The sequence below is a fragment of the Chiloscyllium punctatum genome, chromosome 11, assembly GCF_047496795.1.
Source record: "Chiloscyllium punctatum isolate Juve2018m chromosome 11, sChiPun1.3, whole genome shotgun sequence".
In the NCBI taxonomy this organism is placed as follows: Eukaryota; Metazoa; Chordata; class Chondrichthyes; order Orectolobiformes; family Hemiscylliidae; genus Chiloscyllium; species Chiloscyllium punctatum.
The window spans coordinates 23,317,291-23,341,628 of record NC_092749.1 but is presented as its reverse complement, the minus strand read 5'-3'; the positions used below and the strand labels follow the sequence as shown (position 1 = coordinate 23,341,628).

The 24,338-nt window shown below is 41.1% G+C and overlaps 1 protein-coding gene across 1 annotated transcript in view; it reads left to right on the top strand.

Annotated features, from left to right (window-relative positions):
• riox1 (ribosomal oxygenase 1) overlaps nucleotides 1-13,755 on the top strand; it is a 57,124-nt gene extending 43,369 nt beyond the window's left edge. Inside the window, exons 11-15 of the mRNA XM_072580499.1 lie at nucleotides 2,434-2,578; nucleotides 4,507-4,627; nucleotides 7,719-7,818; nucleotides 8,539-8,625; nucleotides 13,218-13,755. Of these exons, the coding sequence (XP_072436600.1) occupies nucleotides 2,434-2,578; nucleotides 4,507-4,627; nucleotides 7,719-7,818; nucleotides 8,539-8,625; nucleotides 13,218-13,292 (528 nt within the window). The 3' untranslated portion in view covers nucleotides 13,293-13,755. The remainder of the gene's footprint in view (nucleotides 1-2,433; nucleotides 2,579-4,506; nucleotides 4,628-7,718; nucleotides 7,819-8,538; nucleotides 8,626-13,217) is intronic.
• The last annotated feature ends 10,583 nt before the right edge of the window (nucleotides 13,756-24,338 follow it).

Sequence of the window (24,338 nt, the reverse complement as noted above, 5' to 3'; positions counted from 1 at the left end):
CCTCCTTCTAGAATGTTCTGTTAGGTGATCTGAGGCATCCTTGACCTTAGCATCAGGAAGGCAGCATGCCATCCTGGAACCTTGTTTGTGGTCACAGAAGCACTTATCTATTCCCCTTACAACTGAATCCCTGAAGACTAGTGCATTCTCACACTTTCTCCTCCTGTCCCATGCAGTGGAGCCAGTGTCTCAACTGTATCCAAAGTGGTCTATCTGTTTCTCAGGGGAATAGCCTGCACTGCCTGCCTAGTCCACTTGCATTGTCGGGTGGTCACCCATTCCCTTCCTATCTGTGGAGTTTTAACCTGAGGAGTGATCAGCCCACTATACTCAGCTTCATGAATCTCCACAGTGTCCCTAAAAACTGTTCCAACTCCATAACCCAGGTTTCCGGGAGTTGCAGCTGGAGACACTTCCTGTGAATGGTTTTCCAGCTAAGCTCAAGTGTAAACTCCGAGTTTCGAGTCATCAGAGAATTTCGAGGTCACCACTGGATCGTGATTGGAGGATGGAGTTGGAGGATGATCAGTTGGTGAACCTTCTCACAACGCTTTTGGCCTAACACCAATTCAGGATAAAGCCAACCAAAAGCTATGATCTTAGCAAGCACCTGCACCCAGGCCAGGTGGTGTCCAGAACACGGACAGGGTGACGGTGAAGAAGGTGGAAGAAGGCACGCGGTTGTTTGGACCTTTTCCCAGAAGAGGCTGATGTATCATTGCTGAGCAGCTGCCTATACATGCTCCAGGCACACAGAGGCAAACAGTACCTGTACCTGGAGGATCATCAACTCATTAAAGGACACACTTCAGGCTGCCCCAAACCTGTTGGTCCTCCAGAGCAAAGAGGTGACCGCGATCCAGTGTTGAAGACTGACACATTCCAAGGTCCAAGACTATGTGCTGAGGGATGCACTAAAGTTGGTGACAGCTGCTGCCAAGGTGCAGTGGGGGAAAGACCACCGCCTAAGGTCTTTTGGCCAAACTACAATGGGGGTCTGTTCAGTTATTGGACCTTCCCGGTGTCTCAACTATATGTAAGTAGTATTTTGCATAAGTAAGAAATGCGTTGGGTTTGTTTGTTCAAACTCCAATGTTTGTTTATTCTCCATATGCAAAGACTGTTCAAAACCAAACTGCTTTCATGACTGTGTATGTATACAAAGATTTTTTATGAATAAAGTACATTTTTGAAGTGTGTGTTCATTGGTGCTGGGTGGGGCTGTTTAAACAGAGCCATTTAAATTATGAAAGGAGTAGAGATGAACTTGTGAAAGGCTACTTCCATAGTTCAGAACAAGGGCAATAACGTTATTACAAAGTCGAGATAAGGAAGAGCTGGGTCCATAAATCTCTCCCTTGCCTTTGTTACCTCCTCCAATCCTCCCTGCTTTTTCCCATGGGGGGGGGGGGGTATAAAACTAGACAGCAGTAGATCAGCTATTGATTGCAATAGCAAGAAAATCTAGAAGAGGAGTGAGCAGCCTACATGCTCTCCTTATTTTTGCAGCACCCCCCTCTCCCCCCATTAACCGTCCTTTATAGTCAGTCATCGCTCTGTTCCCCCATCTTCTAGTTCTGACTAGCTTCATGTGGTCCTGTTCGTCCACTTTACCATCATGTATAGAACCTTCCAGTCTCTTGTCCTACCACTCCAACTGCCTCTGTAAGCTCCTCTTTCTTTGCTACCTAACTTCTCGCCTTCAAAAGCCCCCTTCAGGCCCTCCTTGTCAACTACATGTTGAGCCATTTCCCCCCAACTGTCTCTCCCAATTCTGATTGGCTCTGACATTCTGCAACTTTTGAGGGGTTGCTCTCAAACAGTAGTTTTTGGGAGAATGGTGAGTGTCGACCTTGAGAGGGCAGTATTTAGTAAAACACTTTACGATGCAGGGAAAAAAAGCAGGGAAATGGGATTTCAACTAACTCTGTGTTGTGTGTTTTCTGTAAAGCCAACTCAACAAAACTACAGAAATAATCAGCAGATGACAATGAAAATTTAAGAACAGCACCTTGTGCTTCAGATCACACAGAATTCTGTAATTTTACAGAGGCTCTCAAATAGAAGATAGGTATAAATGACAAGAATGAGTTAGAAAGAGAAAGGGGGAAGAGATCTGGCCTTGAGTAGTTGGAGACCAAAGGCAGATCTCAGTCTAAATATCTCTGTAAGATTACCTCACCAATTCTCTATCTATCCACACCCACTAAGCTGTCAGTTACATTTGTGGCCACTGCTGAACATAAAAGACAATGCCAAATTTACAAATTCCAATCTGAAGTGCCTTTTTGACATTCACTATGCACTTATTTTGCATATATTCTTTTATAGAGGTGTTGCTTTTGCATTGGTCATGTGTGTTTTACCGATGTAGGTCTGTGTTTCAAATACTGCAACTGCAAACACTTGCTGCATCTGAATTTTCTTTTTCAGGAAGATGACCCACGGAGGGAATCATTTAATAAAAAGGTTTATAATTTAATGAGAAAGTTACTCAAATATGCACCAATTGATGCAGCTGTTGATCAGAAAGCCAAAGATTTTATTCATGACTGCTTACCCCCTGTACTCACAAAAGGTATTTTGTTTACTTCGTTAATTGATGCATTTTCTTGGGGTTTGGGGTATTTGGGTCAATTGAGATTTCTGAGTGGTCATCTTTGTCCTTTTGGGAGTTGATCAAGTCTGGGTAAAGATCCTAATTTCATAGAGTTTAAAAAGACTTTTTATCAAAGCATCATGTCTTGCACTGATTAGGATAGTTAGCAAGAAAATATTAATTTAAAGAAAATAAAATGTATGCTCTGAAAGCAGAATGCTTATTGTTTACAATGTGAATTCTGATTGGTAGAGATGCCTCCATGGCAGAGTCTCATTAACTGGCACAAACAGTTAATTATCAAACTTTATTTAAACTTTCAATTGAGCAAATTGACTCTGGTTACTCAAGGCATTACCCTGAGAAATAAAGCAGAGAATGGCTGCCAGCTATTTTATTGAATTTAAACAAGCGCAATATGTGTGCATAGTCTTTTTGTCAACAAAGAGCAGGGCCTTGTGTTTAATAATTGTAGTGTCCATGCATTCAGGTAACCAGACAGCGAGACCAATGGACAACCCCAAATTGTTTGTCAGTGTGATTCTTCACATACTGTACTGCGATTTGGTTTAATTTAATTTATTATTGTCACATATAGCGAGATACAACAAGTATTGTTTTGTGTGCTAACTAGACAGATCATGCCTTACACAAGTATGTCAGGGTAATAGAAAATAATGCAGAATATAGTATTACTCTGGGTCACTTAGCAAATGTTGTCCAATTAATGTTAGACTATGTCGTGAATTTTCTAGGCACAGGCTGGTTAAATACACAAAGTACCATGCTTGTTGTGAAAAGCCATGGGGCTGTGCTATTTGGTATAATCTACCAGTCTTTGAGACATATATCTACATATATGGCATCACATTCATTCATATTCATATACCATATCATTAATTTGTTTGATAGGCAGAATATCTTTTTGGCTGTTAGTGGTAAATGACAGGCATGTTACGGCATAGTGGCCGTGTGAAATAGCCAGTTTCACCTGTTGTTCAAATGTTTTGAGATATCTTGCTCTTCCAGGGTAGCCTGATATATGACTGAGCACTTTTCATGTTTAAAAATGAGTTTGAATAATTTACAGTGAGGAATTATCTCATTAGAATAGCCGTGATACTGCAGAATGGTTTTGATGCACCACATTTCATTATAACGTTTGCATAGCAAACAAATGGCACAAAGCCTTATTTACAAGATTGCTAATCAAGTGTTAGCCAATGGTGGAAGCAGCAAACAATCCGTATGGTGGCAGAAGGACTAAGATCCTGAGGGACAAAAGCTGCTTACAGGAGGAGGTCCTTTTGTAAAGAGGATTTGTGTTTTCTTTAAGAACACATGAGGAAGTCAGCAGGAGCTATTTTGCTCATAAAAATTGAAAACAGGAGACTCTTATGAGCAACTAGAGAAAAGTGCAAGATTGTGAGGCATAGAGAGGTGAGCAGAGGACCTGCACTTGAGCAGATTACTACTGCATCTTCATGAACTGCAAGAGAGCAATAATCAAAATGTTAACCTTCTTCTCATGTTACGGCGAGAACACAGGAGAATGGGTTTGAGAAACATACCAGCCATGATTGAATGGCAGAGCAGATGCAATAGGCCAAATGGCCTAATTTTGCTCTTCTGGATTAATATAAAGCACTCCGTTGATAACCTTTCTTTATCAACAATTACACGTTATCGTATGGTTTCTCTTTTCTCCGTAATCTTTCCTCTTGCCCCAGCTCCTGATGGAACTGCCTTAACTGACATGGTACCAACAGAAGGAATTTCCATCAGGTGACCGACTTTGATTAAAGATCTGACTGTTTCGTTTTCACTTGAAATGACATGTAATATTTTGTATACAATCAAAACTGTACCTTCCTGGTATTAAATATAATTGCATTTTTCACTTCTAGAGGAATTAGCATGCACTGTGTATAGTGCACCAGCTCGATGGAGAGATGGTGGGCCACGCAATGTTGTTCTACAGATTCGAGGAAGTACCCGGATACGAATGCTTCGCAGTAATATTGCTAGGTCTCTTATTTCTACTTTTCCTGTACAGTATGTTTCAGAATAATATCAGTGTGAAATCTCATCAAATGTGCTTTTTATGAATTTGACTTAACGTGTACTTTCAGTTCATTTGCAAGTAATAAATAATAATGCTGTATGTCCTACCGAAAAAAAAAGAGCAAGTTTGACACCAGCTTATATATCCCTATTCAAAATGTTCTGAATGGAAGTACTAACCTTCCAATACATTCCTTCCAATTTGGTTTGATCAAACATTTTCAATAAAATAGAAGTATAATGGACAATCATGACTCAGCAAAGAATGGGTCTGTGTTAAAAATATTAAACATGATTTGCTGACAGCTGTGCTGATCAGAACATGGAGTGTTTCCATGACAGTTCTTGAAGGAGAGCAGGGGAGTTCTTGCAGGCATCCTGGTAAATGTTGCTCTTTTGGCCAACACTATTGAATCAATATCTAGTCAATTGTCCATGGGACCTTGCCATACACACACTGGTGCCGTGGGTCACTCTTTTATAGCTGTGACTTTACCTTAAAACAGATGTGATTGTCCCAGACATTCTTTGGTATGACTTAAATGATCTTTTATAAGTAGCAGAAAACAGGAGCATCATTTACAAGAAAGTACTTCCCTTGCAAAATTTCTTAGCCCTTTTTTAATTTATTCAAAATTGTCTTTTGAAATCATTAAGAATCTGAGTATTATCTTTTGTGATCATCTTCATTCATATCATATCTTTAACAAAAATGCTTTGGAGTTTTCTGTCTGCACACCAATGACTGTTGCTCACTAACTATTGGATGGTGTCTTGAAACTGGGTCTTTTACCAATGTAACTGATTTGTGATTTCCATCCAAGTGGAGGTGTGCACTGCTGAAGATTTCTCAGAATGGAAAACCATTTTTCTAAGTTATCAAATGTCATGGGAGTGTGGACTTGCACTGAATGCTTACCCCATAAAGAATATTCATTCATACTTGCATATGGCCCAAAATAGGAAAGCTAAGACACTTCACCTGGGGTGTAATAAAACAAAACTTCATTCTGAGTCAAAGAAAAATGGTTAAAGAAATAGGCACCAAGACAAGAGAGGAAATGAGAGAGCTAGAAAAATGCAGAAGTCAAGGGAAGCATTTCCAGAGACTTAAGCTACCAAAGATACAGTTGTCTGTGATGGGTCAAAGAAAGTTCAGAGGACTGGGTGGAAAAGAGAAATGATGAATAAGAAGCCAGAATTTCAGGGATTTACAAGTCCATTACACATAGTAGGACTGGGGTTATTGCTAGTCGTTCATAGCTTTAGAGGCTCATGGCAAGCTGTATTAGAAAAGAGTTTAAAATATTGCCTGTTCTATAGAGCGGCTCAGTGGTTAGCCTCATAGCACCAGGGTCCTAGGTTCGATTCCACTCTCAGGTGACTGTGTGGAGTTTGTACAGTCTCCCCGTGTCTGCGTGGGTTTCCTCCGGGTGCTCCAGTTTCCTCCCACTGTCCAAAGCTGTGCAGGTCAGGTGAATTGGCCATGCTAAATTGCCCACTAGTGTTAGTGTTAGGAGGGAAATGATTCTGGGTGGGTTACTCTTCGGAGGGTTGGTATGGACTGGTTGGGCCGAAGGACCTGTTTCCACACTGTAAGGAATCTAATCTAATCTAATTTATATCACTGCTGTTTCTGTCAGTGATCAAACAGCATAAAAGCCACTAGCCCAAACTATTCCTCTGTCCAGTTCTAATTAAATACTACACCCATAATGTTAACATTTCCTTCTCTACTTGATGTTTAAAAGTCAGGCTTATAAATTTTTCTTTAATGTTTCATTAATTTTCCTTCTGATAAAACATAGATTGGGAGAACATGTTGACGTCTGGAACTAAGAGTCATAACCATTTCTGGTATTATTATGTAGGTAGGATTGTTGTCCTGAAGTAGGCAAAAAAAACTTTTTCAGTGTGAAATTAATGCAGTCATTCAAAAATACAAGCTCTTAAGCTGAAAGGTTTCTCCACTTGTTTATATATTTGTCCTACAAACCCCAGTAGAAGTTCTACTTTTAAAATAAGGAATAATGAAATAAAAGAGCTCGATGAATTGCCAAATTGTTCTGTGACCTTTCAGAACTGACCTACTCCAGACTTAAAAATCACACAACACCAGGTTATAGTCTAACAGGTTTAATCGGAAGCACACTTGCTTTCAGAGCGACACTCCTTCATCAGGTGATAATGGAGCATCGCTCCGAAAGCTAGTGTGCTTCCAATTAAACCTGTTGGACTATAACCTGGTGTTGTGTGATTTTTAACTTTGTACACCCCAGTCCAACACCGGCATCTCCGAATGATGACTACTCCAGACTTGCCTTCCTCTGTTTGTTCTCATGCTCGCTCTCTCTTCCTGCATTGCAGCAGGAAACTAGACGTGCTCTTTCTGGCAGGTGCTCGTCTGTCTTTCCCAGTCTATGTTAAGATTAAAAACCTCCATTAATGCTGCTATGCCTTCACTGCATAGTTGTCTTAATTTCAGCATTTGTATAATTTAGCACATCTGAGCTGCTACGGGATGTGGTCTCACCAAGGCCCTGTAGAGCTGCAGTAATACTGAGCCATTTTTGTATTGCATTAAAAGCCAACATTTCTGCAGCTTCCTACTGTCTTCTGTCCTTGAATGAAATGGTTACATTAGCAATTTTCCAATCTGCTGAGTATCTTCCAGAAAGTAAGAAATTTTGGAAAATTCCTCCACAATTTCTGCAGCTATTTCTTTTAGGGCCCTGCAGGTCATTTGGTCCCAGAGACACTTCATGTTTCAGCGCATTTAGCTATTACTAGAGATAGGTATAGTTTCATGTTACACCAGAATTATCTATCAGCAGTAGGGAGAGTGATACATTGTAGTAACAAAGTCAGAAGTCATACGACACCAGGTTATAATGCAACAGGTTTATTTGAAATCACAAGCTTCCAGAGTGCTGCTCTTTCGTCAGGTGAAGGTCTAGCTTTCATAGTTAAAAGCATTCTATTATTTATCCCCAACTCATAATCCTTTGATGTGACCCGAATGCTAACTGATATGATTGTATGTTTTGCTCGGTAGATTATGTGGTGAGAATGGCAGCATATTGCTGTACTACACAATAGAAAATTCCAGAGATTATCACAAGGAAGAAGAAAAATGCATAGAAATTGATCCAGAGGTAAGATAAATTGTACAGATTGATCATAAATTAGTTTACCATAATACGTTTTTTAAAAAGCTCATTTTCATGGAAATTTTCTTTCAAAATTTCCTTGTCACTACAGAATGACTAGGAAATGATTGCTGGAGTCATTTACTAGTTTGCTTTAATTTCAGCAAGTTTTGAGAAGATTTGTAGCTCAGGTTGGGGTTTTGGATGTAGGTTTGCTCGCTGAGCTGAAAATTTCATTTCCAGGCATTTCATTACCTACTAGCTAACATCTTCAGTGGGCCTCAGGCGAAGCAATGCTGAAAATTCCTACTTTCTATTTATATGTTTGGGTTTCTTTGGGGTGGTGATGTCATTTCCTGTGGTGAAGTCACTTCCTGTTCCTTTTCTCAGGGGTGGTAAATGGGGTCTAACTTGATGTTTGTTGATAGACAAACTGTATCAACAAACACACAGAGTTCGACCCTATCTACCACCCCCTGAGAAAAGGAACAGGAAGTGACTTCACCACAGGAAATGACATCACCAACCCAAACATATAAATAGAAAGCAGGAATTTTCAGGATTGCTTCGCCCGAGGTCCACTGAAGATGTTACCTAGTAGGGTAACGAAACATCTGGAAATGAACCTTCCTGCTTTAATTTTCTCTAGGCAGTATGTCGAAAGTGCATACAGAACTAATGAATAAAAATGTTACTGCAAAAAAAATTGTTATATTTCTCTTGCAGCTTGCTGATGGGGTAGAGCTCCTGCTTTGTTCATACCCACAATATATAAAAGTTGATAGTCTTCCAGCTGGAAGTCTGGATGACAAGGTATGACATTTTTTGAATATGGTAAAGATCAAACCTAGAAATTATTTGCTTGTATAATCTGTGTTAAGGTCCCTGATTTAAACTGCAATGACTCCATCTGTGTTATAATAAGGATGTGGGTTGGGATTTATGTAGAATTATATTGAATGTGTAAGACAGAAACCGCTTAACCAAACAGGCCAATGTTTATACTTTACTTTGAAACCATCCTTTCAAACTTCCTCAGCGTAGCCTTCTATTCTTTATTTGCTTGTCTAACTTTCCCTTGGACACAAGTCCTGCATTTTCATTACTCTCTGGAAGGAAGTTTTTTTTTCCCGAATGCCCCATTTAGTTTGTTTTATCTTGTGTTGATGCCTCTGATTTTACAGCTTCCACAAAAACTCATCTCTTTCTCTGTCTGTCTCTCTCTCACACATATGTACATGCACTTACTGTCTCCCCTCTCTTTCTGTCTCATCTTCTTCTCCCTACTAATATTAGAATGTTTTATCATTTTAAAGTCCTCTACCATGTCATCCCGCAACCTCCTTTCAAGAGAAAAGTGAACCACTTTCTGTTCGTTCTCGATGTGTACAACTTTACCCCAGTAATTCTGTTTGATAGCTGGTCAGTGGCTTTATTGTTTTTTTAAATAATACAGCAACCAGAACAGTGTCCAAGTGTCATCTAACCAAGATTCAGAACAAGTCTGTTAAACTTTTCTACTTTTTAAACTGCCCCTCTAGAAATAAATGGCCTCTTTGTACTGTTTGGTTTGGTTTTGTTAGAACTTTACTAAACTGTCTCAATTTTGTGATTTGTGTGTTTGTACTCCTTGAACTTTTCACTGCTCTGCTCCGTTTAGATTTTTCATTTTCCAAGTGTGATGTAATTTTTTTTTAACACTAGAGTATTTGGAAGGGATCATCATCTCCTGAGAAAGAGAGTAAATGTGAATAGGAAATGTTGGGTCATTGAAGGCTTTTGACCTGAAAAGTTAACTCGTTCTCTAACCATTAATGCTGCCTGATCTACTGACTATCTGCAGCATTTTGTTTCCAGCATCCAAAGTATTTTGTTTCTAAGTGGCAATAAATAGTTTCATTTACAGAGCTAGCACGTATATAATGGATCTTTTCCTAACTCGATGATCAAATTTGGCACAGTGATAAGATGGAAGGAGCCATCAAGGTCCTGTCACTAGCTGCTCACTGCTGCTCGAAAATGTACTCCGTTAACGAGGATAGGATCTGAATGGACTGTGATCATTTGAAGTGGAAAAGCTCACCCAGACTCACATCTCTTGTTTCACTCCAGTAAAGTCGGTCATGTCACTACACAGGAGATGGTGTCACTATTTCACCAAGATTATGGGAGAGCTGAGAGAGAAAATAGCTGAGATGAGGGATACAGTTGGATTTCTGCCAATGAGTCGGAATAAGAGATAACTGAATGATGTGAAGAACATAAATGGTTAAGGAACATTTGTATTAAAGTAGACCAGTGCCACGACATAATAAATGTTTTCCCTAACCAGGGGACATTTTTTTGCAGAGTTGATTACTCATTTATTGCTCATCCCTAATTGCCCAGAGGGCAGTTAAGAGTTAACCGAATTGCTGTGGGTCTGAAGTCACATGTAGGTTAGACCAGGTAAGGATGCCAGTTTCCCTGGCATTAGTGAGCCAGATGGGTTTTACTGACAATCAACAAGGGTTTCTTAATTCCAGACTTTTTAATTGAATTCCAATTCCATCATATCCCCCGTAGCGGGATTTGAACCCAAGTCCCCAGAACATCACCTGGATTAACAATAAGACTACTGGGCCATCACCTCTCACACCGTTTTATAAATGATTCTAGGTGTATGAAAAGTCTAGAGAATGTTAAGTGACGATTTAAGAGGCATTCAACATTTTAGAAGATTTAGATAAACTAAATTCCAAAACTTTTTCCAGTAGAAGACTGAAATTAGAACTCAAAGCTGGATGAATTCTAAAGGACATAGCTGCTAGACTAGGTCTGTGGCAGATGGTGAAGGAACCAACAAGAGGGAAAAGCATACTTGATTTCGTCCTTACCAATCTGCCGGCTGCAGATGTGTCTGTCCTTGATAATATTGGTAAGAGTGACCACCACAGAGTTTGTGTGGAGATGAAGTCCTACTTTCAGACTGTGTTACCTTCCATTGAGTTGTGTTACATGCTAAATGGGACAGACTTTAAACCGATCTAACAACTCAAGACTGGGTATCCATGAAGCACTGTGGGCCATCAACAGCAGCAGAATTGTACTGTAGCACTATTTGCAACCTCATTGCCCACATATTCCACCGCTCAAATGTTACCATCACTGCTGGCTCAATGGAGAGTGCAGGCAAACATGCCAGGATCATATCTAAAAATGAGGTGTCAACTGGTGAATCCACTAAACGAGACTACTAGCATACCAATCAGGCTCTTTGGCTCAATAGTATCTCAAACATCTATACACTAAGCCATCAGGGGAGCAGTTAAAATTGTTCCTATTCAACCTAACAACTTATTGAAGCTATGATGATTGTCACAAACAAAAATACTTTATTCCCTGTAAGAGGTGTCTCATTTATAACCCTCAGAGCGAGTGTCCCAATGTCAAATATGCCCAGTAGCATGTGTTTTTGTTAGTTGTAATAAAATGATTTACTCTCACTCTATTCTATAGATAATGTAGTTTCACTCACACTCATTTGTCACAAAGATTAGATACAGATGCAGGTATTATATAATTCAGTCCCTCATATTCAGCAGGTAGCTTTAGTTGGTTTAATGCTTTAAGGTTAAAGCGAGGGTCATGTAAAGGATTTTCAGCAAGCTGTTACTTAGAGGCATAGAGATGTACAACGTGGAAACAGACCCTTTGATCCAACTTGTCCTTGTCGACCTGATGTCCTAAATTAATATAGTCCTATTTGCCAGCACATGGCCCATATTTGTATAAACCCTTCCTATTCATATACCCATCCACGTGCCTTTTAAATGTTGTAATTGTACCAGCCTCCACCACTTCCTCTGGCAGCTCATTCCATACACGCACCACCCTCTGAGTGAAAAAGTTGCTCCTTCGGTCTCATTTATATCTTTTCCCTCTCCCCCTAAACCTATGCTATCTAGTTCTGGACTCCCCCCAACCCAGGGAAAAGACCTTGTCTATTAACCCTATCCATTGCCCCTCATGATTTTGTAAACCTCTATAAGGTCACCCCTCAGTCTCTGACACTCCAGGGAAAACAGCCCCAGCCAATTCACACTCTCCCTATAGCTCAAACTCTCCAACCCTTTCAAGTTTCACAACATTTATCCTATAGGACGGAGACTAGAATTGCATACAATAGTCCAAAAATGGCCTAACCAATGTCCTGTACAGTCGCAATATGACCTCCCAACTCCTAAACCCATTTCTCTGATCCCAGCACGGTGGCACAGTGGTTAGCACTGCTGCCTCATATCACCAGATACCTGGGTTCAATTCCTGCCTTATGCAACTGTCTATATGGAGTTTGCACATTCTCCCAGTGTCTGCGTGGGTTTCCTCCGGGTGCTCCAGTTTCCTCCCACAGTCCAAAAATGTGCAGGTTAGGTGAATTGGCCATGCTAAATTGCCCGTAGTGTTAGGTGAACAGGTAAATTTAGGGGAATGGGTCTGGGTGGGTTGCTTTTCGGAGGGTCGGTGTGGACTTGTTGGGCCAAAAGGGCTGTTTCCATGCTGTAAGTAATCTAATCTAAAGGAAAGCATACGAAACGCCTTCTTTTCTGTCCCATCTACCTGAGACTCCACTTTCACGGAACTATGAACCTGCACTCCAAGGTCTCTTTGTTCAGCAACACTCCCCAGGACTTTATCATTAGGTGCATAAGGTGCCCTGATTTGCCTTTCCAAAATGCAACACCTCACATTTATCTACGTTAAACTCCATCTGTCGGTCCTCGGCCCATTGGCTCATCTGATCCCACTTATAGAATAATGCTGTTTTAACGCAGTTTTATTTTGTGGTGTAAAACTTTTTTTGCAAGAATTGTATTTTTGCATAGGAAATCTTTTTACTAGGAGTGCACATTGTTTTCATTAATGCAGACAACACTCATCACATAACTAATTTTAGCTAACTCAGGTTGATATTTATATTCTGTAAACAAATATTGCACAATGCAAAATTTTCAATGAAATTATGAAATAAGTAATTTTCTTTGTCAGTATATTTTTTCCACCCTCCTCGTCTTAAAATTGCTGACTTTGTGGGGCAGTGAGGGTAGAGGCAGAATTATTTGTACTGATGCTGTTTGCCTTCAAACCTACAGAGTGTAGTCTCATCCTCTGTCAATAACCACCAATCCTTCTAGCCCAAATAGCACACTCAAATGGGAACCCATGCTATTGCAATAATGTTATTGTCATAAGGCAGATATCTTTGCACTGCCCAAGGGTTCGCGTAAACAGTGTTAGTGTTTAATGTGAGTGCTGTTTATTGGGTAAACTCACTGAGTCATCAGATAATAAATGATCTTTTATAAACAAAAAGGCTGGAAAATCTTCCTAACTGTGCAGCCTTTGTGCTTTCCTTCTTTCCACAGATTTCCTTAGCGGCTGCTTTGTACGAGAAGGGTCTGTTGATGACTGAATATCCACTGCTGCCTAAGAGGGACTAATCTTTTAGTAGGAGATGGACGTTTTAAAAGAGTTTCATATCTAATTATAATCTATTACAAATTAGCATATAATTGTTCACTGTACAAAACACATTTAATTTAGATTTGATTTAAATAGTTTTTTTTCATTCTGGCTAGTCTTAAAAGTTGCCCTTTTTTTTAAGGTAATAACTGGATACTTGTATCAACAGATGAACCAAGATCATACTGAGGAATGAATGCCTTGTTAACTGTAATGGCTGTGTATTCAATGATTTGTGTCTTTACCCTACTCTGAAGCATTCTGTGTACTTTGCCAAACTTTCTATGTGCATGTACAGCAAACATTTAGATTTAGTTAAGTAGAGACATGCTCAACATGCAGATGAGGATTTAAGTTATAGCTTTTATAGTTAATACCACAATGTGAGGGGGGTGACAGTGCTCTGAAAAAATAACTATTAAAACAAATTATTAACCCTGATAGCTCAGCTTCAACCTTGTGTGGATAGGGGAGAAGAACGATCAGTACGTTTAAAAAAAAAGCATAGAATTTTTTGAAACTTTGCACATCCTATATTTGAAGGGATCTGGTCAAGGATCTAAGACTATTTGGTTAACGCTTTCAAACAGCCAGCAACAATCACGACAGACCAAATGACTGATACTCTGATGTAAGTTGATACAAGCTCAGTTTTTGAATTGGATTTATAAGCTGTATCACTAAGAACCACGAGAATCAAACAATCACAATAGGTAAGATGTGATGGCAAGTGACTAGGGATTTATAGAGTCTTACATGTCCCAGAGTGCTTTAAAGCCACTGATTAACATTTTTAGATGTGCTTTTTCTGATTCAGGCCTGGTTCACACACAGCTCACTCTCCAAACAGCAATGAGCTAAATGATAAGTTGTTCAGGTTTTATTAATGCTAGTTGAGGAATGGAGTGAGACTAGCTCTTAAGAAGAATTTAGTTACTCTTCATAGTGTTGTGGGGTCTTTTACATTCACCTTGATCAACAGGTAGTTGCCTCAATGTAATGTCTCATCCAAAATACAGCACAATATAGCACTCCCTCAATACTGAACTGAAAAGTCAGATGTGATTGAATGTTCAAGTACTGCAATTTCCTGTCTTGGAGTCAGCCATATACCACTGATCCAAGCTAACACTTCATAAGACCATAAGCTATGGGAGCAGAAATTAGGTCTGCTCTGCCATTTAATCATGGCTGATAAATTGCTCAACCCCATTCTCCCACGTTTTCCCCATGACCTTCGGTCCCCTTGATCTCAAGAACCTATCTATCTCAGTCTTATATATGCACAATGACCTGGCCTCCACAGCCTTCGATGGCAATAAATTCCATACATTCACTACTCTCTGTTGACATTTCTCCTTATCTCTGTTTTTAAAAGGTCGCCTCGGGTCCTAGTCTTCCCTACCAATGGAAACATCTCAACATCTACTTTGTCCAGGCCATTCAGTATTCCATATGTTTCAGTTAGATCCCTTCTCACCCCTCTAAACTCTATTGAGTATAGGCCCAAAGTTCTCAAACTTTCTTCATATGTCAAGCTTTTCGTTCCTGGGACCATTCGCGTGAACTTCCCCTGAGGTCGCTTCAGGGCCAGTACATCCTTCCTGAGATATAGGGCCCAAAACTGTGCACTATATCCAAATGCGGTCTGACCAGAGCCTTATCGTGCCTCGGAAGAATATCGCTGCTTTTATATTCATAAGAACAGAAGAAATAGGGGCAGGAGTAGGCCATCTGGCCCATTAATTCTGTGTCACCATTCAATAAGATCATGGTTGATCCTTTTATGGACTCAGTTCCACATAGCTGCCCACTCACCAAAACTCTTAATTATTTTAATGTTCAAAAATCTATCTATCCTTAAAAACATTCACTGAGCAGGGTATTTGCATAGATTTACAACCCTTTGGGTGAAGTTCCTCCTCCATTCAGTCCTAAATCTTCCCCCCCCACCCTTAATTTGAGGCTATGAGTTCTAGTTTCACCTGTGAATAGAAACAACCTCCCTGCTTCTTTCTTACCTATTCCCTCCATAATTTTATGTATCTATAAAAGTTCCCCCACCACCCCACATTCTTCTAGATTCCAATCTACTCAATCTTTCTTCATGTGAGAGACTTGACCACAGGTTATGCATGTGATATTGATGTCCAAAAAGGAAACAGCCTTGGACTGTACGCCATGACCAGTGGCACTATACAATCATACTATCACTGTCACAGACAGATTAACTCAGCTTGCACCAAATTTGGAGGGGGTGTGTGGGGTGGTCAGAAGTTGATTTATCTGGTTTAGACACAGGCTGAGCCATCAAGGAAACCTTCTAAAGAAAATTATTGTTATGAAATGAAAATGGATGCTAAAAAAAAATGCAGATTTTATAGGATATCAAACTCTGTAAGGGTCGGAAACCGATAATGTAGCATTACTTCAGCAGGGTAGCTAGAATTGTTCAGCCAGTTTGTTGTCTCCGTGGACTTATGGTTAACCTTTAATGTGTCAATCATACCAAGCGCTTCATAGAAGAGTTAGAAAATAAAAGTTTGAACCCAAGGCACATAAAAGGATATTAGGACAGGTGCATTAAAGTAGATGAGTTTAAGGACCATACATGATGTAGAAAGCTGAATGTTTATGATTCAGCTGGGGATGCACAAGCACCAGAATTGAAGGATCACTGAGTTCTCAGAACATTTTTATGTTTACGAAGTTGTAGATTTGAGACGACTATGGTAATGCAGGGAGTTGAACTTAAATGTTGGGAGTTACAAAATCAGAACACAGCCAGAAGCCAATTAGAATACTTAACTCTGAAGGTGTCAGGATGATGGATGAGGGGTTTAGCAGCTGATAAGCTAATACAGTGGCTGAAACAGGCAATTATTGTGGAGGAATATTGAAGAGTATCTGATTCAAGAAAACAGCAAAACAAGATGTTGGTGATGGAGGATATGAAGTTTGAGGAGCAATGTAGGAATGCAGTCACTTATTCCTCTGACATTTGCAGAGCAGATGATTTAAAACATGTATATATTTAGTTTATTGAAATTGAAGAAATGTGAACACAACCAGGATATGTTAGTGCTGGTGCTAGCTTCACACAGGAATTATCTCTTTGAAGACTTAATTGCCACTTTTAATTCTTTCCTTCAAGTAAATCAAATTATGTCCTCAGTGATTGATTTTGTTTCTATGACAATTCATATTGTACTCATTATCCTGGTTCCTGTTTGAGTACTTGCGCTCACTTGATATAAATGTTCTCAAAGTGGGGTTTTGTTGCATACTCTACTCGAAAGCTGAGCACCATGGAGCAAACCAGTTTGAAAAGACTATCAAGAGAAATGTTTTCAAAAATACAATGAGAATAGTGTATTACCAAATCTCCCGTTTTGTCTCCTGAAGGAATGGGCTGGGTTGGACTTAGGTAAAAACAATGACTGCAGATGCTGGAAACCAGATTCTGGATTAGTGGTGCTGGAAGAGCACAGCAGTTCAGGCAGCATCCAAGGAGCTTCGAAATCGACGTTTCGGGCAAAAGCCCTTCATCAGAAATAAAGGCAGTGAGCCTGAAGTGTGGAGAGATAAGCTAGAGGAGGGTGGGGGTGGGGAGAAAGTAGCTTAGAGTACAATGGGTGAGTGGGGGAGGGGATGAAGGTGATAGGTCAGGGAGGAGAGGGTGGAGTGGATAGGTGGAAAAGGAGATAGGCGGAAAAGGAGATAGGCAGGTAGGACAAGTCCGGATAAGCCATGGGGACAGTGCTGAGCTGGAAGTTTAGAACTAGGTTGAGGTGGGGGAAGGGGAAATGAGGAAACCGTTGAAGTCCACATTGATGCCCTGGGGTTGAAGTGTTCCGATGCAGAAGATGAGGCGTTCTTCCTCCAGGCGTCTGGTGGTGAGGGAGCGGCGGTGAAGGAGGCCCAGGACCTCCATGTCCTTGGCAGAGTGGGAGGGGGAGTTGAAATGTTGGGCCACGGGGCGGTGTGGTTGATTGGTGCGGGTGTCGCGGAGATGTTCCCTAACGCACACTGCTAGGAGGCGCACAGTCTCCCCAATGTAGAGGAGACCACAACGGGAGCAACGGATACAATAAGTGATATTAGTGGATTTGCAAGTAAAACTTTGGATGTGGAAGGCTCCTTTAGGACCTTGGATAGAGGTGAGGGAGGAGGTGTGGGTGCAGGTTAAACAGTTCCTGCGGTGGCAGGGGAAATTGCCAGGATGGAAGGGTGGGTTGTATGGGGGCGTGGACCTGACCAGGTAGTCGCAGAGGGAACGGTCTTTGCGGAAGGCGGAAAGGGGTGGGGAGGGAAATATATCCCTAGTGGTGGGGTCTGTTTGGAGGTGGCGGAAATGTCGGCGGATGATTTGGTTTATGCGAAGGTTGGTAGGGTGGAAGGTGAGCACCAGGGGCGTTCTGTCCTTGTTACGGTTGGAGGGGTGGGGTCTGAGGGCGGAGGTGCGGGATGTGGACGAGATGCGTTGGAGGGCATCTTTAACCACGTGGGAAGGGAAATTGCGGTCTCTAAAGGAGGCCATCTGGTGTGTTCTGCGGTGGAACTGGTCCTCCTGGGAACAGATCCAGCGGAGGTGGAGGAATTGGGAATACGGGATGGCATTTTTGCAAGAGGTAGGGTGGAAAGAGATGTAATCCAGGTGGCTGTGGGAGTCAGTGGGTTTGTAAAAAATGTCAGTGTCAAGTCAGTCATTAATGGCGATGGAGAGGTCCAGGAAGGGGAGGGAGGTGTAAGAGATGGTCCAGGTAAATTTTAAGGTCAGGGTGGACTGTGTTGGTGAAGTTGATGAATTGCTCAACCTCCTTGCGGGAGCACAAGGTGGCGCCAATGCAGTCATCAGTGTAGCGGAGGAAGAGGTGGGGAGTGGTGCCGGTGTAATTACGGAAGATCAACTGTTCTACATAGCCAACAAAGAGACAGGCATATCTGGGGCCCATACATATGCCCATGGCTACTCCTTTGGTCTGGAGGAAGTGGGAGGATTCAAAGGAGAAATTGTTAAGGGAGAGGACCAGTTTGGCCAAACGAATGAGAGTGTCGGTGGAAGGGTACTGTTGGGGACGTCTGGAGAGGAAAAAACGGAGGGCTTGGAGGCCCTGGTCATGGCGGATGGAGGTGTAGAGGGATTGGATATCCATGGAGAAGATGAGGCATTGGGGACCGGGGAAACTGAAGTCTTGGAGGAGATGGAGGACGTGGGTGGTGTCTCGAACGGATGTGGGGAGTTCCTGGACTAAGGGGGATAGGACAGTGTCGAGATAGGTAGAGATGAGTTCAGTGGGGCAGGAACATGCTGAGACAATGGGTCGGCCAGGGTGGTCAGGCTTGTGGATCTTTGGAAGGAGGTAGAACCGGGCAGTGCGGGGTTGGACTTAGTCTGTATTCATAGCATTGTAAGCAAGAAAATGGTCAGGTTTTTGCTTTAAAGACACAGGTTTGAGATGAGCAGATCATTAGATTTGGGTCTCAGGAAAAGGTACTGACTAGAAGGCTATAATATCAGGAACACCTATGGCCCACTGATAGCCATTTATTATTGATCCCACCAGCATTCTCCCATTATGGAATGGCACTCACCTTATGGTAAACTGAATTATATCTCCCTGGAGCCTCAATGCTCCAAAAGCAGGCTGTCAGGATCATTAACAACCCTTGTGGCCTCAATGCCTCTGCAGATTTACCCTCCAGTTACCAAGGCCTACCTGCCCTAGCCCAGCACGTAAAATAAACTTTCAGCATAACCTGCAACATGCTGTTTCATTCCCTACACAGGGGAGGGGGCAGATCTACTGGATCCTGGTCAGTTTGGTTGGCCCTCAAATGGACTACCACAAATGAAATTAATCCGACCTCTAGTCCCCCAGCAGGGTGCGTTTGGGGGACACATCTTGTCCTGACTTGAAGATCAATGGTCAATTAGCCACTCATCTGTGTTTTAATGAAAGTACATTATTTCTAAAATAGAATACACGATTATTAGTCCCTTTTTATTAGTTTAGTTGCTTGCTAAGAACATTTTTGCCTCCTGTTTTTTTGCATCAGATTTGATGTTGTTAAACTTTCTCTTTTGAGCTTTTCTCCAGTATTGTGGTAGGACTTGCTGTTCTGTTTTGAGAGTGCATATATTCATAATAGGATAAATATCCATCTTTATCGATATCATCCTTTTCCAAAACTTCATCTGTCATTTCTGTACCAAAAGAAAGCAGTGAAGATGTAACCAGTTAATGGATGGAGTGAGATCAATCTTGATCTGTACTTCAAATTTGCTGTGTGTCTGCAACAGCAACTTACAGCAGACTCAGAAGCTCCAAGAGAATTTATGTTTATATTTAAGATTGCTTCAACTTGGTCTAAGGTTTGAAAGGGAGATTTGGCCTGGCAATTGAACAGTCATTTAGTCGCTCTGTTTTAAGAGTAGGGCAGGTGTCAGCATTCCAAAACTGAGAGTTTAAACTGGTAAACATTACAGGACCTATACACAGTATACAAGACCAAATGGAGTTTCACTTTTGGGAACTGTACAAATCCAGGTGCAAATTGCTCTTAATTGTGCTAGTTTTCTAATTTAATTTGATGGTTTAGAGTAATTTGTGTAAGAATGTATTTGTTGTCAGTACAATGCATTTAAACTTTGTTCTATAGGCATAAAGATGCTGATGGATATTTTCCAAATGTTATAATTAATAAATATTTAAATTTGAGAAATGACCACTGTATATCTATAAAATCCATCAACTACTCAATATAATTTTTTTAAGGAACTTTCTACACGTGGGTAAACCCATTTGCAGTTGTATTGATAAACTGAATGAGGTACCTGTCTTAAATACTTTTTAAACACTGCCTAATTGTACTGGTTCACAGAACAAAGACTTTCCCTCAGTCATACAAACGAAAGCCTTCGAATCAGTCTAGTGCAAGGAAGCTCACCTTCCTGGTGAAATCAGAGTGGGGCTGTGGTTATTTTGTAGGTGTGTCAGGATTCCCACTCTCTCTATTTTAAAACAGTACAAAAGATTGCAAGCACTTATTTGTGCTTAATGCCGTGACCTTTGGGGTGATTTGGCCAATTGTGAGGAATTGCTGTGGACAAAACAGTGTAACCTTGTAAAAGCTCTATCACAAGCTTTCAAACAATATTAAAAACTTTGTGTTGCTTACAGCTTTGGAGGATGCATTTTCTTTCTGTTTTTAACTCTATCTATCTATCTGAAGAGAATAAATACTAAGCAAACTTCTAGTACCATCCTTAAGATGTATAATAGATTGTTGTCTTGGGGGTGAAGTGAGTGGATCTCATTTTAAATCATTTTGAGCCAGGCTTGGAATGATTTGGCTGCAGCATCAATCAGGAGTGTTAATTCATGAATTATACCTATTAGCAATTTCATCATTTCTTCTGTTGAAAAGGACTCCAGGGTTTCTTCAAGGGAATCTTCCAGTGCAGTAATTATTTCCAGGCCATCCAAGAGTGTATTTTTGTCAAAGTCATGCAGACTGCAGAGAGGGAAAAGGAATTAAGTAGGACACTCATGAATTAATTCAACAGGAAAAGTCTTTCTCCAGTAAATGTATTTTTAGAAAAAAATTAAAGGAATGCTCCAAGGAGATATTACGTTAAATATATTTGTCAAGCTTTTCTTTCTGCCTGGCAGTCATAACTTTGCTGTGGTTATAATTAATCTTGTTATTAGCCTCTTGATGGAAGGTCACAAATTTGAGGCGTTTCAATACTGTTGTTTAAGATACTATACCAGTGATCTTGGTATCTTATTGTACTGGTGCATGATGCTAAGAAACAAACTGCACACCTTATGTGTAATAATGTCCACAGTGAAGATTATAATTGGTGCAATTGCTGCAATTGATTGTCTAAAGATGCCACTGTTTATTGCAATGATATATGCCTGTTTGAACTATATTAGTGTATACTTGTCCTAATCCTTTTCAGCTAAGAGATTTATACAGTCATACAGCACAGAAGCAGACCCTTCAGTCTAACTCTTCCAAACCAACCAAGTTTCCCAAACTAAACTAGTCCCATTTGCCTGGGTTTGGCCCATATCCCACTAAATCTTTCTGATTTGTGTATCTGTCCAAATGTCTTTTAACTATTATACCTGCATCTATCATTTCCTCTGGCAGTTCATTCAATATACCCACCACCCTCCGGTCCCTTTTAAATCTTTCACTTCTCACCTTAAACCTTGCAGTTTTAAACTCCCTTACCCTGGGAAAAGACCTTTGCTAGTCATCTTATCTATGCCTGTCATGATTTTATAAACTTCATAAGGTCACCTCTCAACTTCCTACACGCCAGGGGGGAAAAAGCTCCAACCTATGCAGCTTCTTCTTATAACTTTGAAATATTCGAAAGGGGCACCATTTTCACACAGAGGGTGATGTGTGAATGGAATGAGTTTCCAAGGTGGTGGTGGAGGCTGGTACAACCACGACGTTTAAAAGGCATCTGAGGGGATATATGAATAGGCGGGTTTAAAGGGACAGGGGCCAAGAACTGGCAAATCTGACTAGAATAATTTGGGATATCTGGTCGGCCTGGACGAGTTGGACTGAAGGGTCTGTTTCTATGCTATACGGCTCTAAGAGTATCATTTGAATTCAATTTAACTTCTTGTCATGTGTGCCGAGGTACAGTGAAAAGCTTGGTCTTGAGAGCAATACAGGTAGATCATGGTTAAATAGCATAGATAACTAAATAGTAGGTAAACAGTGACAAAAACAAAAAACACAGGTACAGGGGACTGCGAAGAGTTTGTGAGTCTATTCTAACAGTAGGGTAGAAACAGTTTCGAAACTGGCTGGTGCAGGTGTTCAGGCTGCTGTACTTTCTCCTCGATGGTAGAGGTTGTAGAAAAGCAGTACCAGGGTGGAATGGATCTTTGAGAATGCTGGCTGCCTTTCCTTGATAATGGGCCTGGAAGATGGATTCTATAGATGGGAGGTTGGCCTTTGACAGTGTCCAGGCCAAGTTCACCACTCTGTAACAGTCTCCAGTCAGTTACCATACCAAGTACTGATATATCTAAACAGAATGCTCTCGCTGGCACATCTATAAAAGTTGGCAAGGGTATTCACTGTTATGCCAAATTTTCTCAGCTGCATCCGTATGATCAGTCCAAGAAAGCTTATTGTTAATTACCACTCCCAGGAGCTTGACACTCTCCACTTGTTCCAGCTCTGTACTGTTAATGTGTAGGGGGGCATGAGTAACATCTTGCCAAAAGGCAATAATGAGTTCCTTGGTTTTGCTGGCATTGAGAGCTAGGTTGTTCTCAGGTGCACCAGTTTTCCAAATCTTCCACCTCTCATCTGTAATCTGTTTTGTCGCCATCTGAGATTCGACTGACTCTGGTGGTGTCATCAGCGAACTTCTAAATGGCATTAATCTGGTATTTGGTGACACACTCATGGGTATACAGTGAGTACAGTAGGGGGCGGAGTACATACCTCTGAGGGGGCGGCAGTGTTGAATGTTAGTGGGGATGAAATGTTATCCCGAATCTTCACTGATGGAGGCCTGAGGATCCAGTTGCAGAGAGTGGCGCTTAGTCCGAGATCACTAAGTTTAGTAATCAGTCTCAAGGGGATAGAAGTGTTGAAAGCTGAACTGTAGTCAATGAGTAGGATCCTTACGAAGTTGTTCTTGGTGTCACCTTTTGACTGAAATAGTTAACTACACGGTCAGAAAGTGAAGTTATGGCATTTCTATGGCCCTGGATCAGACTGCAATGCATTCATCCACTGCATCAGTAAGGGAGTCCAACTGACTGTCTTCACAGAACCATCAACTACTGGCTACTAGAATTCAGCGAGGTTTCCATTTGGAATATTTTAGGGTGATTGATCAGTCGAACACAAATACAAAGTAAAAAAGGCTGATAATCAAGCCAGGAAATCTGAGCATCTAGAAAATAGGTACACCCCCTTCTGCTATCAATAGCCACGAAACATGAAAAAAAGGCTATGACCGAGCAGGTTGGATTTTAAATAGCACCATGTTAACTTCAGTGACAGCAGTTCAAGAACTTGGGACAAGCCTATATTAATTGCTTATGACTAATCCAAAATTTAGAGAGAATAGAAATTCATTGAGAGCCTGTTAGTCTGAGAGATTTCTTATTAATGCAACAGTACTAAGCCTATTATACCATCAAGGTGATTTAATATAACAAAATGCCTCCTGTGCACCATTAATAACTACAAGTGACAATGTGACTGATAGTTCATAATGGCTCCCTGTCAAACAATTTAGTCAGTCCCTCTACATCCCTGTAGCACTGCTACTTTTGAGATATTAGATGATCCCTTGAAGGAAATGGCAAAAATGCTGCACTTGAAGTTTTGTTGGATAAAATTGAACTTTTTCAAGTGTATGGGATTACCACTTCTCTCCTTTCATTGAGATTTCTCTGAGTAGAACTAAAAACTAAGGTATTCCTTTAAAAGATTATTGTAGGATTACTGCCAATGGGAGGGCAGCTCAGTGATCAGCGCTGCTGCCTCATAGCGCCAGGGACCCAGTTAGATTCCAGCCTCGGGTGACTGTCTGTGTGGAGTTTGCGCATTCTTCCTGTGTCTGTGTGGGTTTCCCCCAAGTGCTCCATTTCCTCCCACAATCCAAAGATTTGCAATCTTTGTGGATTAGCCATAGGAAATGCAGGATTACAGGGTGGGCTGCCCTTTCAGTGGGCCGAATGGCCTGCTTCCACACTAGGGATTTTGTGATTTGTCATTTACTGAGTATGAATTACACATATATCCTCTTTACCACAGGTAGGTCATGGGGTGGTGCTGGCTGGCCAGAATTTGCCAGTTGCCCTTTGAGAAGGTGGTGGTGAGCTGCCTTCTTGAACCACTGCAGTCCATGTGCTGTAGGTAGACCCACAATGCCATTAGGGAGGGAATTCCAGGATTTTGACCCAGTGACAGTGAAGGAGGGTGAGTGGATGGAGAGGAACTTGCAGGTGATGTTGTTCTCA